This window comes from Microtus oregoni, unplaced genomic scaffold, assembly GCF_018167655.1.
Source record: "Microtus oregoni isolate MIOR12 unplaced genomic scaffold, Mior012 000062F_ref0000492, whole genome shotgun sequence".
Taxonomy (NCBI): domain Eukaryota; kingdom Metazoa; phylum Chordata; class Mammalia; order Rodentia; family Cricetidae; genus Microtus; species Microtus oregoni.
In genome coordinates, this window is record NW_024543872.1 from 4,668,757 (window position 1) to 4,683,085 (window position 14,329).

General features: G+C 52.8%; 1 protein-coding gene across 6 annotated transcripts in view; it reads right to left on the bottom strand.

The window, feature by feature from the left end:
* Window positions 1-14,329, bottom strand: part of Adcyap1r1 (ADCYAP receptor type I) — a 64,102-nt gene that overhangs the window by 43,517 nt on the left and 6,256 nt on the right. For 3 of the 6 annotated variants that reach the window (XM_041640187.1, XM_041640189.1, XM_041640184.1), the window contains exons 1-2: window positions 9,373-9,904; window positions 867-988 (exon numbers count right to left, since the gene is read on the bottom strand). In XM_041640187.1, coding sequence (XP_041496121.1) covers window positions 867-917 — 51 coding nt within the window. In that variant the 5' untranslated portion in view covers window positions 918-988; window positions 9,373-9,904. Of the gene's footprint in view, window positions 1-866; window positions 989-9,372; window positions 9,905-14,329 lie in introns of those variants that run through there. The other 3 variants (XM_041640190.1, XM_041640188.1, XM_041640186.1) reach the window with 2 other exon arrangements.

The following is a 14,329-nucleotide window of genomic DNA, read 5'->3' on the forward strand; positions in this document are numbered from 1 at the left end:
CTCTGACTCCTGATGCACTTTAGGAGAAGATGGGAGCTGGTAAACTGAGAGCTATAGGAGCAAGTCTTCCTCAGCAGACAAAGGGGTAATGGCAGGATTCAGGGCTCTCAGCACTCTCTTTCAAAGGAGGAAAGACAGCCTCAGAGGGAGTATGGTGCAAAGCCCCTCTCAGTTCCCACAGCAGGAACTTTACAGCCATACCCTGTTAGCACGATAGATGGCCAAGTTCATGTCCATCAATCCCCACATGAGAAATTATTCCCGTGGCAAAGATCTGAGCTCCCAAGGGCCATGTCCCAAGACAGATTCAACCCCAGCTGCTCACAGAGAGAGGAATGTGTCCATCCTGTCACATAGGGAGATACAGATCAGGATGCTAGGGACCTGAGGCTCTAAGGACAGTCTTGTCCTGGCCCGAATGGAACTCTCCTCCTGTCCTTACCTTCACCCTTGCTCTAGAGATATCTGAGCAGAGGACAGGTCCCTGAGTTTAGATGTCAGAGGGTCTCATGGGATGGGGACCAGAAGACAATTCTGTGGCCCTAACCTGCACACCGTGGAGCTATCCAGATTCTATGCAGCTCTAAATGCCGCTACACACATGTCACCATCTTAATAGACCTGTAAGTTCTGTGACAACTTCCAGTCCAATCAACACCAGTCTTGAGGAAAACCATTTATTTAATTCACACCACAGAAGCGTGAGTGGTACAGTGTATGTGTGTATGTGAGTGTGGGGGGTGAGTGTTGGCAGAAATTAACAGACGTGACAGCCTAGGGGACGCCTTGGCTGAGAGAACACAGAAATAACTGTTTCTCCAGGTGGAGACTGGGTACCCCTGTGGAGGGAGACGCAGGGCCCTTACCACTGGCAGCAGGAGGAGAGCAGTCAGGGAGCACCGCAGGGCTCTGGCCATGGTGCTTTCGGCCCGGCCTCGGCTCTGGCTGCTGCTCCCAGCAGAGGAGAATCAGCACCACTGTCTACAGGCTAAAGGGAAGGAAAGACAGCACAAGGTGTCAACAGCAGTGGGTTCCCAGTCCAGGCTTCCAGACCTGGTAAATCCTCAGGGCCTGAACTCCTTCTCTTTCACCCTTCTGTCCTACCAACATGAGTTGAGTACCATTTGCATGAGCCCACAGTAGGGCACCACATGCAGGTACATGCCAGCTCAGCCACTAGGCTATTGGAACCCTCTAGGGCAGCTCTGCAGTAGACCAGCTGTCTCCACATCTCAATATTCCCTGCTTCCACTTGGAACAGCATTTTGGCTGGCATATGCATGCCCACCTAGCTGTGACATTTACCAGGCTCCCTTGTTCTCAGGCACAAGCGTGAGCCTCTTGTGCAGGGCACACATGCTCCCAGCTCCTTCTCTTTCCCTTCTAAGTGAGGGCCACCTCTTCAAGGGGAGGTGGGATGATATCCCAGCAGTTGGAGAATGATGCTGGAATCGAAGCCAGGATCACGGTGCAGTCTGTGGCATCAAGACACCATTCCAGGTTGTGTAGCCTAGCCAACCCCAAACAGTTCTGGTATGGAGCAATAAACTTCTAGAGCACCTGCTCATTCTGAGAGGGCCTCTCTGCTCCCACTGCATCCTTGGGACAAGTACATTCCCCTTTCATCCTGTCCCACCACACTTTGTCCTTAGTGACGGCTAAGGGGTATGCTCACATCCTAGTGCTGCTGGTCCTCAAGGACAGGTGTGTGAGGACCAGCACCCCAGAAGGGATCAGAAAAGCTACAGATAACTGAGGAAACTGGGGGAACTGAGCGCACAGGTCATCGGAGCCTGTTCTGCTTCTCCAATTGACCATTGGTGGAAATGCTTTGCCATTCAGGAGTTCTTAGGAATGTTTGCCCTTGGATCGAAAGCAACACACGCGAGGCTACTCGCTGCAGCCGCATCACACTGGCCCTGCCAAGCAGAGCACTGTCATCCCTTCAGAGTGATGCTGGTTATGACTACATTGCTGTGGGAAGGATTATTAAGTAGCCCTGTCAGAGCATGGCTAACACAGAGAGGCTTCACTCTGTAGGCCCAAGGAGCTGAAACAAGCCTGTCCCCTGTACCCACATGTCCTGTGTGCCCAGATTTTGTCAGTGATGCCTCTGTGCCTCTGGTGTGTGGTCTTAACATCCTCGTTCAACCCTTTTGGCTCCATGAGGTGATAAACAAATACCCAAAATGAGGAATGAAGAGCAGCGATAGGAAAATGAAGAGAGGAGAATGTCCCTCCCCAGTCTTCAGCTCACTCAGAGATGCTGAGGAGGCCTCAGACAGCTGATAAGACTGGGAGAAAGGGGCAAGTAGGGCTGGGTGGGCTGGGAGAAAGCTGGGAACAGACGTAGGTCATTCATCTAGGCTTGAGTTCCTATTCCTCCCCCAAGGCTCTTTACCCTCCTCGTAGCTACAGGCAGCCTTGGTTGTGGTAGCGATGGCTCCCCCAAAGGCTGTGGTCACCTCTACCAGTCTGAGATCCCAGACTCTGCCTACAGAAATAACTTCAGGCTTGATTAGAATAGAGGAATATCTAGTTCTGGGTACCTCAGCAGGAGGGAGAAGCCATCATTCCCAGCTACTCCAGGACAGAAAATCCACTAAGAACAGAATGTCATCTGAGCTCAGAGCTGAATCTCTTTCTCCTTGAGTAATCGCAAGATGAAGACTCCAAAACAGAGCTGTGATCCCCAGGGAAACACTTTAGGAGCACACTGTCCCCAGATATACCTACCTCCTCTCCATCCCAGATCCTTGCAGCCTAGTGCAGCCTGGGGCCAGCCTGGCAGCTGGCCCTCCAATTGAGTTGTGGAGACAGGCTTATAGGGGTTCTGCATCAGTCCTTGTGAGAGGACAAAGAGAGCTGCAGCCCTAAGGTCCTCTCTGGTGGAGGGAACATAACGGCAGAGAGCCAGGGGGTGGGCACTGGTATTCTATCCTTTCCCTCTCCTTGTCTCTCCACTCCCCTCTCTGAAGCAAATGAGCATAAAACCATGTCATGTCCACAGACACTAGCCCACCCTTACCTACAGGGCTTCCACCACCTATGACAACACCTTCCCTCGTAAGTCCCTTTATGGAGACCCAGCGCAATGTACAGAAGACACCACTGTGAGGAAACTACTAGCTCACAGACACATCGAGGTCACGCCAATTCCAATTGGTCTTAATAATAAAAAGCTAGAGTCTAATATTAGAAGGTGAAAGCTGAAAGATCAGAGAAGCAGAGCAGCCAGTCATTAGTTCTTAACTCTACAAAATCCTCAGAACCAGGGGGGCAAGATCTTGTCTCTATGAATCCTTGGGCTAAATACCGTGAGCTCCTGTCTCCTCCCACCTTACAGTCCTCTCTCCACCCAGCCATATCCCTTTCTGTCTCCTCGGTGCTGGGATTAAAGGCTTATGACTCCCAAGTACTGGGATTAAAGGTGTGAGCCACCACCGCCTGGCTCTGTTTCTCTTTGAGACTGGATCAATCTACTCCAACCCAGGGTGGCCTTGAACTCACAAAGATCCGTCTGCCTCTGCCTCCCAAGTGCTGGGATTAAAGGTGTGTGCCACCACTGCCTGGACTATATGGCTAGCTCCTGCACTCTGATCTTCAGGCAAGCTTAATCTGTTAAAGCACACACTAAATATCACCTCACATCACCCTCCTGTGGATATGGACGGGGATCCTTGGTTCTGTGTGCAGCCTCCCAGACAAATCACAATCCAGGGAGAAATCCATAGATCTGACACAGGAGCCATGAGGGCACACAGGTAAGTATCTTTCCTTGGAGCAACCACTAAGCTAGAGCAAGGGTTCTGGGTTACCATTGCTGCTCCACCTGATCCGCACCACAGAGGGCTCGGGGCCTGACTTCTCCTCCTGACTCTGGAGACCTCACATAACACGGCTTTTTGAGCTTCTAGTGCATCCGGACTGTTCCCACTCTTTCCCGGTAGCACCTAGCACACGGTTTCCACAGTGTTCTGTGGGGACCAGACACAGTCCTCCACAGGCCGCCCTCCCACGTGTCCCCTGGATCTGCCACACCAGTCTGCTGCCTCTGTCTCAAAACTCCTTGGAGATCCAAGTGTCCCCATCTTGGAATGAGCCAGGCCACTGCAGGTCTAAAAGACACCCCTAGCTTGAGGAGGGACATCAGGCCCTTTGACTGAGCCACCCTGCATGCCCTCCCCACCCCAGTGCTCCCTGGGCTCCTAACGGTGCTAGGCAGGTGGTTCTGAGAACAGGGAGGCTCTGCCTCCACGCTCTTAGAGGAAGAGAAGTGGGAGGTTCCCCCTGGAGATTTTAGTCTTGACCTCAGGCAAAGTACTTAAGCTTCCTGCTTAGCCTCTACACGTTGTCTGCAGAGTGGGAATGACAACCATGCCTGTGGCAACAGCAGCTTCAGGGATGTGCCACAGACTGGCATCTGCGAGGTGTCTCCCACTCGTGTTCCTGATTCTCGTGTCATTGTGCCGTCACCTCCGCCCTGTGTCACATTCGCTGGGAACAGCAGGTTGGCTGCACTCTATCTCCTAATGGCCAGTCCTTTCTAATTACTCCCTGTGTGCTGGGCGCGCTTCCAAGTTACACCCGTCAACTCCTGCAACCTGACGGACACTCATGAAGTGGCTCCTGGCATTATCCTCATTCTATAGTGTAGGTGACAGGGGCACAGAGAGACTATGCAACTTCTCCAAGGCCACACAGGAAGTACCCCCACAGAGCTAGAAAGTGGTTCCAAAGCATATGTCCCTTGGCTTCTGGTCTATCACTTGTAAAGGAGCCTGCTGCAGTCTCTGGTCACTTTTCACCTGCCCAGAGCTATGTAGATCCTCTACCACTGGCTGCCATTTGCCTGTGCAGATGCAGCCCTACCTGTACCTGTCTCCCTATTCAGAAAGAGCCACTCTGAAGAGAACATTTCAGTCCTGCCTGAGATCAACGTGAAAAGCCACCTCATCGTGGAGAAGCTGAGGCCAGAGCGGGGAGGTGTTTCCCAACGTTACAGGGCATAGAGCCTAGAGGTGTGACTGACAGAAATGGGATGTGGACAGAACTTGATGGGGTCTAGGAAACCCCAGACCATCCCCCACCCCTCCAGCAACCCTCCCTAGGCCCCAGCAGTGATGAACTGAGCTGAGCAAGAACTGATAGCAGCAGCCGCATCAACAGTCAGCACACTGGAGAACTGGTGACTCACGGACGTCGAGACTTTCCTTGTCAGAAGAAGAAGGGGGGATCTGCAGACCCTTCAGCTCACTGCACCAAACCCAGCAGAGGCCATCTGCCATGCTCAGCAGGGGCGTGGTTTCTGCCATAGGCCACTTACTCCTCCCACAGCTGGTCCTGGCTCTCAGTTGGAGTCTGGTGTCTCTCTGCATCCTTCCTTACTCTGAACTACTCTGCCCCATGAAGCCCCTACAGGGATGGACATGAGGACAGCACTGTTCCATCCCTAGCCCTTCATACAAGCTTGGGTTCCACACACACCCGGCAGCAGAGTCACCTCCAGGGCAAGACATCAGGTGGTGGGAAGGATGTTAGGGGAGACTGGAGCCAGTCTAGCAGCTAGGAACACTGGAGGACTGTATCGGGAAATGGGGTGTCCCTGAGGTGGGGAGAGATGATTGCACCCCACCAAGGGAAGAGATTTTCCCCGCCACTGAGCAGAGGCAACCACAGGGCCCTTCAGGATCAGGACCAGGCTGATGGGAAGCAGGTCGAATGTTGAGGTATGGAGCAATATGACAGCAAAGAATCCCTGGAAGATGTGGCAGGAAGGAAAGGTCCTTGGAGGACAGCAGGACTTGAGCGAAGCAGAGGGGAGGGTGAGCTCGCTGCCCGAGCCCTAGGTTCCCAGAGAAGAGGTTCCAAAGTGCACAGTGGCTGCCAGTGCCCTCAGCCAGTACGCCACATGCCCATCTGCCAGGGAGAAGGTGGAAAGAGCCAGGTGCTACTCTGGGTCTGACGAGATCTGGGAGGAGAGAGGCCACTCCACCTTGGGAGCGCCACCTCCTGAAAGCCCACCCTCCGGTCCCCAGCCTTGAACAGAGAGCCCCTCCCTCCTGCCTGGGCTGTTGAGATCTTGCCAAGTTTACTGTGAGATCCAAGGTAAGGTTTTGTGTTGGCTTCTCCCTCATAAGAGAAACAGGAGAAGGGGCTTAGGAACTACACGGCATGCTCAGACAACATCAGAAGTATTTAGTGTGTGCTGTCTCCCACTTATACTATGGGGGTGGGGTGTCGCCTGAGCACAGTGGAAGCCTCCCCAAGGACTGACAAACAGATGCCTCTGGGAGACGAAGGGGAGCAGCTAGTGCTCAGGCATCTTGAGCTCCCAGGCCAGGCCTCCCCTTTCTTCAATCACTTGGACTTTCTCTTGCCTCTAACGATTCAGCCCAGCAGCTAGGGAGCCTTCTAGTCCATCAGATTCACTTCATGCCCCAGTATTGAACAGCCAGAGAGTCAAGTATGGTTTCCAAATGGTACATTTTTAAATGGCCAGGAAATTAAAAGAATTGAATTTCATGAAATACAAACTGCCTGAAATTAAAGTTTACCAAAACATAGTCCTTTAGTTGCTGTTTTTCTGTTCATATGTCTCCTGCAGTTGCTTCCTTCCAAGCTAACGCAGCAAGATAAAGTCACTGCAACCAATCACGATGGTCACAGAGTCTAAAATATTTACTAGATTTACAGGGTGGAAAAAGCTACATACCATGTTCTAGGCTCCTGCAATACAGTGTACAAACACCACACGCGCGCGCGCGCACACACACACACACACACACACACACGTGCACCTGAGCCTTCATTAAAGTTGTCTTTTGTGACCCAGTGTTCCCAGATCTTATGTGAGGATGATTCTGTTAATGCCTGCCTCTGCTTCATCCCAGATCCCAGGCAGGTATCATGGGAAGCCTGCATGCCTCCCCAGCTGTGTGTCACTCCTCCGTGTGTCGGTGTGGGGGTGGTTTTCATTGTGTGCTTCTGACGGCATCCAGAGCTCAGTACAAACACATCACAGCTAAGGGTTTTCCTGCCTCCATGTTGCCAGGCAGCTGGGCCATGAGGTCCAATCCGTTCAGGCACAGAAGCCCGGTTCCTTTTATTCAGAAGTGACAGACAGCTTCTGAGGCCTCCAGGCCTTCTGGGGTTAAAAAAAAAAAAAAAAAAAAAAAAAGCCCCAATGGCCCCTATCTGGAGCATCACAGCTCTGCGACGCACATCCTCTGCTCGTTCTAGTTCCCTCAGGGTCCTCTCTAAGAGGAGTAGCTTACAGGCGAGCATGGTGTTCTGGTCCTAAACGAAGTTCTCACACTGCCTTGAGCACCCTGGGCCCTGCCATTTGGCAGGCAGCACGGGGCCCTTCACTTACTCACTCACTCGATGCCATTCATTCCTAGGCAATGATATCCATCCCTGCTTGGCCCCCTTCTCAGTGATAAAGCCACCTTGTGACCCTATCTACTGTCCTTTCTACAATCTCACCTGTATACTGATCTATAAACATGCACTGAGTACATTCCTCCATTCAGTACAAATGGAGTCCAAAAGTAGAAGCATGGCAGAGAGGTGACCATAGGAAAAAAAAACAAAACAAAAACCAAGGGCTCCAAAGTGCTTCACCAGTCAGCCCCCTGCCAGCCTGAAGCATTCACAAAACAGGATGTGAACACAGCCTTTAGCCCAGCTCCATCTCCGAGTGCAGGAAAAGGTCCTCCTCCTACAGGCTCAGCACACACACATCCCTCACTACACAGAGTCAAGTAGACCCTCGGGGATCTCAGGACAGATATCCTACCACCCTTGAGTCTCCCTTGACAGCATAAAGCAAGAGGAACCACCTCTGACTCCTGGTCACACCACACACACTTGTTGAGGGACTGGTCAGGAGACCTGGCTCACGGCCGCCTCCAGCATGTCCTGTCTTTAATTTGTGTGTTCAGATTTTGGCTTGCATCCAGACTGGGGCCTTTGCCTGTTCTCTCCAAGGTCGGTGAGAAGCAGGAGTCCTAGGTCCCCCTGCTTGGGAATGGGACCTGCTCCAGCCTCAGCTGCCCACCACCCCAAATGCATCCCAGGACCTCCCCCACAAACCTAGAGCTACTTGCTATTCCTGGGCCCCAAAAGGTTCGGTCATGGTAACCCATACTCTTCCCATGCCCACAGCCACCCTCCAGCCTCCAGCTTGACCTTCAGAATGGCCTACCTCAGTCCAACTGCAGTCCACCCCTAGCACCCCCATGCTCTGTGTGGGATCTAAACTCCCACATACCCTCACAGGAATGCACCTGAGTTACCACAGAAAAATCGCAACAGAGGCCTGTTTCTCTTTTTGTTTGGGGAGTGAGGGATTATGGGACATATAGCTTGAAGTAAAGAAAAGTAGCCACACGCACACACACACCAGTCCCGAAATGGGTTGAAGAATTACCAAAATCCACTCTCAGGTCAAGATGTTCCAGAAGGCTCTGAGTTCCTTCTAGAATTGATGCCCCACTCCCTAGCAGCAAATGAAATGCCATCAGCATCCTCTTCCTGCGTGCTTCCTCCTAAAGATCTAGTTCCATGCTCTGGTGCCTGGTCTCCCCGACCCCCAAACCTGCCTTGCTTTTGCAGATGATATGGTCCTGCTCCCAGCAACTAACTACTGCGGGCCTTTAAAACAGTTAGCAGGGGTCTCAGGAGGGCCCACTCCAGCAGCGATTTTCTCCCATAGGCCCTGCAGGGCGTTTCCTTGTTAGACCACCAAAGCCCAAGCATCTCTCATTCGACCTCTCTGCACCGCGGGAAAAACTGGAGGACTATCCTTTTTTAAACAATCCTAAAAATTATCTCCCTTGGGGAACAAACTGAACTGGTTCCTACCCTACCTCTATCCCCCAGCACATAGCTTGCCCACCCCTCAAGCACCCCGCAGACTGTGGAACGGAGTCCCCCAAAGGACTCTCCAGTGCCTCGCTTCCAAATCCGCCTAGGCGCTTTGGTCCGCCCTGGAGACAGGGAAATAGATCTCTTGGGGGTCCCTATGGCAGCAGTGTCATCCCTGCCCCTGAATGTCCTTTTCTGGCACCAGCAAAGACTGAGAGTTCTAGGCCAATCACCACTCAGTGATCTAAAGGAATGGTGGCCTCAAGCCACCGTCCCAGACACTTAGATGGGGCAGAGAGAAGCGTAGGCAGCCCACAGCAGCAAGAAAGACTGGGCTCTAGCGCTGTGCCCGGTGCTGGCCCTCGCCGGCTCTGAGTCGGCGGAGCACGCGGCTCCAAGAGACTCTGGGCTGGAGGAGGGGGTCCTAGGGCCCCGCCAGAGAAGGGTCTGGAGCTTGACGCGTGCTGCGGGGCGGAGGGACAGGCCGGGGGTGGCCCTTACCTGCTAGTCCCAGGGTCGTGCCGGCTGCAGGGTGCCGGGACGGAAGGTGCAGGAGGGCAGGAGGGCGTGCAGCCCGCGAAGCCGTGCCCGCCCTGAGCTGCACTGGCTAGAGCGAGTGAGCCGCGGAGCGCGCGCTGAGCCTGGTCTCTGAGTGCTTGTGGCCGCGGGCAGCTGGGTCTGTGTTCCTGCGCCGCGGCGTGTGCGTATGTGCACACGGGGACCACGCTGGTCCAGAGCGGCCGTCAGTCACTGCCGGGGATGGGAGCCAGGAGCCCCTCGTCTGCTTTCGCCCGACCCGCTTAGCGCGGCCAGCTCTGTCCTGCGGGAGAGGCGCCGCCTCTGCTGCGCAGCCAGGCCCGGAGCTGAGGGAGGCGACAGACCACCGCCTCCCCAGAGGACCGAGCAGGCTGGAGCGAGGGTGGGGGGGGGGGCGTTCAGGCCAATGAGAGCCTGGGGGCGGGGTTATACCCCGGGCAGAGATGGGGAGCAGGATGAGGACCACCGCACTGACACAGCCGGAGCTGCGGCAGAGACCCAGGGCGCGGAGGCGGAGGTAACAGCCCCCCTTTCCCAGTTCTGTCGCAGAGCTTCCGGGCTGAATAGAGCCTTCCTCTGGACTCTCCACCTTTCTGTCCAACGGCAAAACATCCAAGAGAGAAAGCCCTCTCCCTTCCCTCACTGTGTTCCAAGCCTCCTCTGGCAACCTTGCCCCCTGAGCAAGTCCCAGGCCCTCTTTGGGCCTTTCTCGGCCCACAATTCAGATCTGCAAGGATTGGATTGCAAGTGCCTATCTGGACGTCCTCAAATGTGACACTCTGGAGAACACCTCTATAGTCAGTATAGGAATGATGGTGCTAATAGGAGGTCTCTTAAAATAATTGATACTGCCCTGCCAGCGCTGTGAGTTTGGGCATGTGGCCTGACATTTCTGACTTCACCTGCACTATAGAATCGTAGTTCCTGTTTCTGTAGTCTTGAGAACAGCCTTAAGTAAAGACAGTCTATGTGCCCGTAGTAGACTGGTACTAGCCTTTTATAATCTCTGATGCTGAACGAATCCCTATTGTTCTTGGTGACATGGTCTGCTCGGTCTTCTCCTGGTACAATTTGGTAAGTGGAGGCTTAATGAGTAGAACTCAGCAGGTTAAGGTCTCATAGCCAACTAACCTGCCATGCCAGGTTGGTTGTAACTGTCCCCAGTCAGAGCTTCCCGTGAGTTCTCCGCATCTCCATCACTCAGCTCTCAAACAGGCCTGTCATTGCCCATTCAGGTAGGCTCTGGGCCACCCTCCCTATGGGTCCAGTCACTGGGGTACAGAGTGCCTTCTGAGGAATCCCCAAGGAGGAAGAGGAAAGGAGAAAGGACTTAAGCCTCTCTTTGGCAAGGCTAGTTAAGCAGAAGATAAAAGGTCTGGGGGGGGGTAAGAGAATCACAGCATATATGGGAGCCATACAGAACCCTAACACACGAGACCTGACCATTTTACACCCCATTTCACAAATAAAAATAATAAGGCTCAGAATAAGGAGCAACCTAATGTTCCAGAAAGATGTGTGTATAAAGTCCCCTATATACAGAGATGTCCATGATTCCCCCTTGTAGCGCGCCCCCCCCCAAAAAAAACCCTGGCCTGCCTGCTTCACCTCACTGTTGACAGGTACTGGCTTGTGTTCCTATGAGGCCATGTTCCAGAGGAAGAGAAGTGCAGATTACCACTCTTCTCTATCAAGAGTAGTCAGGGCCCCTCTGGAAAGAACACAGCCAGGTGCTAAGCAAGTGTCAGCCAGACTACCCTCTGGAACGCACTGCATCTCTTTCTAGTCTTTTTTCCCAAGCTGGTGGTCAGCTTCTCTACTCAGCCTCCAGCCCCAATGTAGGACCAATCAAATGAGATGTCACCTGGGAAAGTATTCTGTAAACTGAGACGTACAAGGGAAAGCATGGCTGTTGGGAGCGTCTAGGTTGGAAATTAAGCATGAAATGCAAGACACTGGCACTAGGGATGTGTGGAATGGGGAGGAGGGATCACCTACGGTAGGGCAGTTCACTCCAGAAATGGTGACAGTCAGAGTCCCCTATGGGAGTCCTGCCATTCTGAAGTTGTGCATCCAGTTCCTGGTTTATTTACATGTTCTTGGTTCTTCACATCTGTGTCTGGGAACCAAAACCCTGTTTGCTGTTCTTTGTCACAAGGTGCACAATGTGGTGTCTGAGAAGGTGGTCATGGCATGCATCTTCCTCTGTACACACACACACACACACACACACACACACACCATTGTGTCTGAAAAGGTAGCCATGGGATGCATCTTCCTCTCTCCAGAGAGAGAGAGAGAGAGAGAGAGAGAGAGAGAAAGAAAGAAAAAGAGAGAGAGCACGCATCTACCTCTGTCCAGACAGCCAGTCATGTAGAAGGAAGTGAGATACATACATGCGTGCACACATGCACACACACACTCACAGCCTATGGCCCGAAAGTGAGTCCCTGGCAGAACCAACTGGGCAGTCAGGCCTCTGTTGCACCTAGCCTAGAAAGAGATAAGGGCAAAGAGGGGATGGAAAACCATGACACACCTGCAGCTACATGTGTCTGAAGCATCCAAAAGTGGTGCTTCTTCTTAGTTGATTCAATTCCCAGGGGCAAAAAGATGACCTTCTTACCAGACCAAACACCATAACCCTGCAGAGGAGTGTCTTGTGACTACCCCCTCCACTATCCTATAAAGCCAGGACGAGTTTCTGTGTCCTATGCTGCTCTCTGCCTGTCATGGGCATTTGTCTCTGGGCCTCTTGACAAATATGGTCCCTTGCATAATGACTTCACCAGTTCTGGTCACCTAAACTGAGCACCCTCAAGAAGAGAGCCATTATATCTACGCTCATTCACCCAAAATGTCAACTTAAGGTCAAGTTCTAACCTTGACCTTTTATGCTTGGCAGCCCGCCACTGACCTTGCTGTCAGGCTCTGGAACGTATTAGGGGATGCTAAAGACGCACTGTGGCAGTGGTATCCCAGAGTCCGCTTGAGCTGCCTTCCCTCCCAGAGCAGGGGAATGAGGGGCCTCCACTCCCACTGTTCCCTACCCTGAGGAGCTCACTGCCTCATCCCTCTCCACAAGCCAGCCAGCCAGCTGGGCAGGCAGCATCTGAAAAATATGGGTTTTAATTCAATTTCCTGAGATGAGGGATTGAGGGAGATGGATGCCAGGCCACCCTACCCAGCATTCATCTCTCCTGGGCAGCCGTTCCTTTCGTGACTCTAGCCCAGCCCTGGCGCCACTCAGACAGAAGCTGCACCTCCCAGAACACAGGTGTCTCATGGCGGGGAGCTCTCATTTCTGGTCCGCTCTCCCTTTGGAGACCCCAGGTTGCTCTGGCTTCCTGGCACTTGCTGGTGGAGAAATGACCCTTCTTAACTCTTCTCCACAGAATCTCTTCAGAAGCTTTGAAAGAAACACCCCTGCCGGAGGCCTCACCACCGCAGATAATTAGATAATTGGCCTGTGGAGAGGCTTGGGTAGGAGTGTTTTTTGAAAGCTCCCTAGGGTCTCTTAACATCCAACCAGAGTGCTCTAGAGCACTATGAGAAGCCCTCCCCACGCCTGTGTGCCAGCCTCTCAAGGTGGTCTACTCAATGCCACCAGAACAGGGACCTCGAGGACCTGGTCCCCAGGCCTTTGGATACCCTGAAAAACAAGGAAATGTATGTTAGTTCTCTGTCTAGAACCGTGCTATGCAGACTGTGGTCCTGTGGTACTTGAAATCCCTTGAGATATCTCGGCAGCTACCTGGAGTCAAGGAGGACGCATCTTCAGAGGCACCTGGCACCCCTCACTAGGCATAAGTTCTCTCTGCTCCCCCTCCCATCCATTCCAGAGCCCAGCAATGGATACAGATGAGTGAGACAAGGGCTGGTTGGAATTAGGGGCAGGTGGGATCCAGGGACAAGAGATCTGGAGCTCTCACTCCTAAGGCTCAGAATTAGAAAGGATGCTTCAGTTCCAGGACGCTACAGTTACTGGCAGAGCAGGTCTCAGAGCTACCGGCCCCGGGCCTCCCCAGCTCTTGGATAAGAACATATGTGTCTAGGAAGTTGGAAAGTATGAGTCTTGAGGTGGACTAGATGAGAGAGATAATTCTTTGAAGCCCAGAGGAAAAGCAAGAGACCTGTATGCAGATCTTCAGCTCTTTGCACTGTGTATACAAATATGCAAATACACTGCCCTACTCAGATATACACAGGTGAATATACATACTCATTGCACCTTCTGGTACAGGCTGCATCCCCGGGGGTGTGGCCACAGACGAGCTAGTGGGTGGTCCCACACACAGATCCGTGCTGTGAATCTGCAGCTTCTCCTCTGGGATAGAGATATTCCCTCCCGAGGGATCTCAGGCAGACAGCAGGGCCTGTCTGCAGAGGCATAGCTTCATCACTCTTAGGCAGTTCTTGTCAGAGAGTGAGTGACATTTCCCATTCACCTTCTGTAGTGCCTTCCCCAGGGAGTCAGCTGGTTACTCATGGGAGCCAAGTGTTCTGAGAGCCCAGAGTTGGTGGAGAATGAAATATTTCTATTCTCACACCATCTCCTCTCTCCCCATAGGATTCTTTTCTTATCCTTCCATCCCCGGCTGTTTTCTTCATACCTGGAATTTGGGCGTAGCCTCTTCAGTTGTAGAAAGAACCCTTCCAGTCTGGACTACAAAATGACCACATATGTATTTAAAGGGCACTTTGCACATACCCCACCCTTAGCTAGGAGCAGGTCTGCTATCTCTGACCTGCTCTAGGTTCCGTCATGATGTGTTTGTGCATCACCTCTGTCTGCTCCCTTCTTGCCCATACTATAGTCAAAACCAGTTTCCGCCTGCCGCTCCTGCAGCTTCCTAGAGTCTGTCTTGACTGCTCTAAAAATGACAGTATGCCCCAGCCCCACACCAGCCCTAGCTCTAAT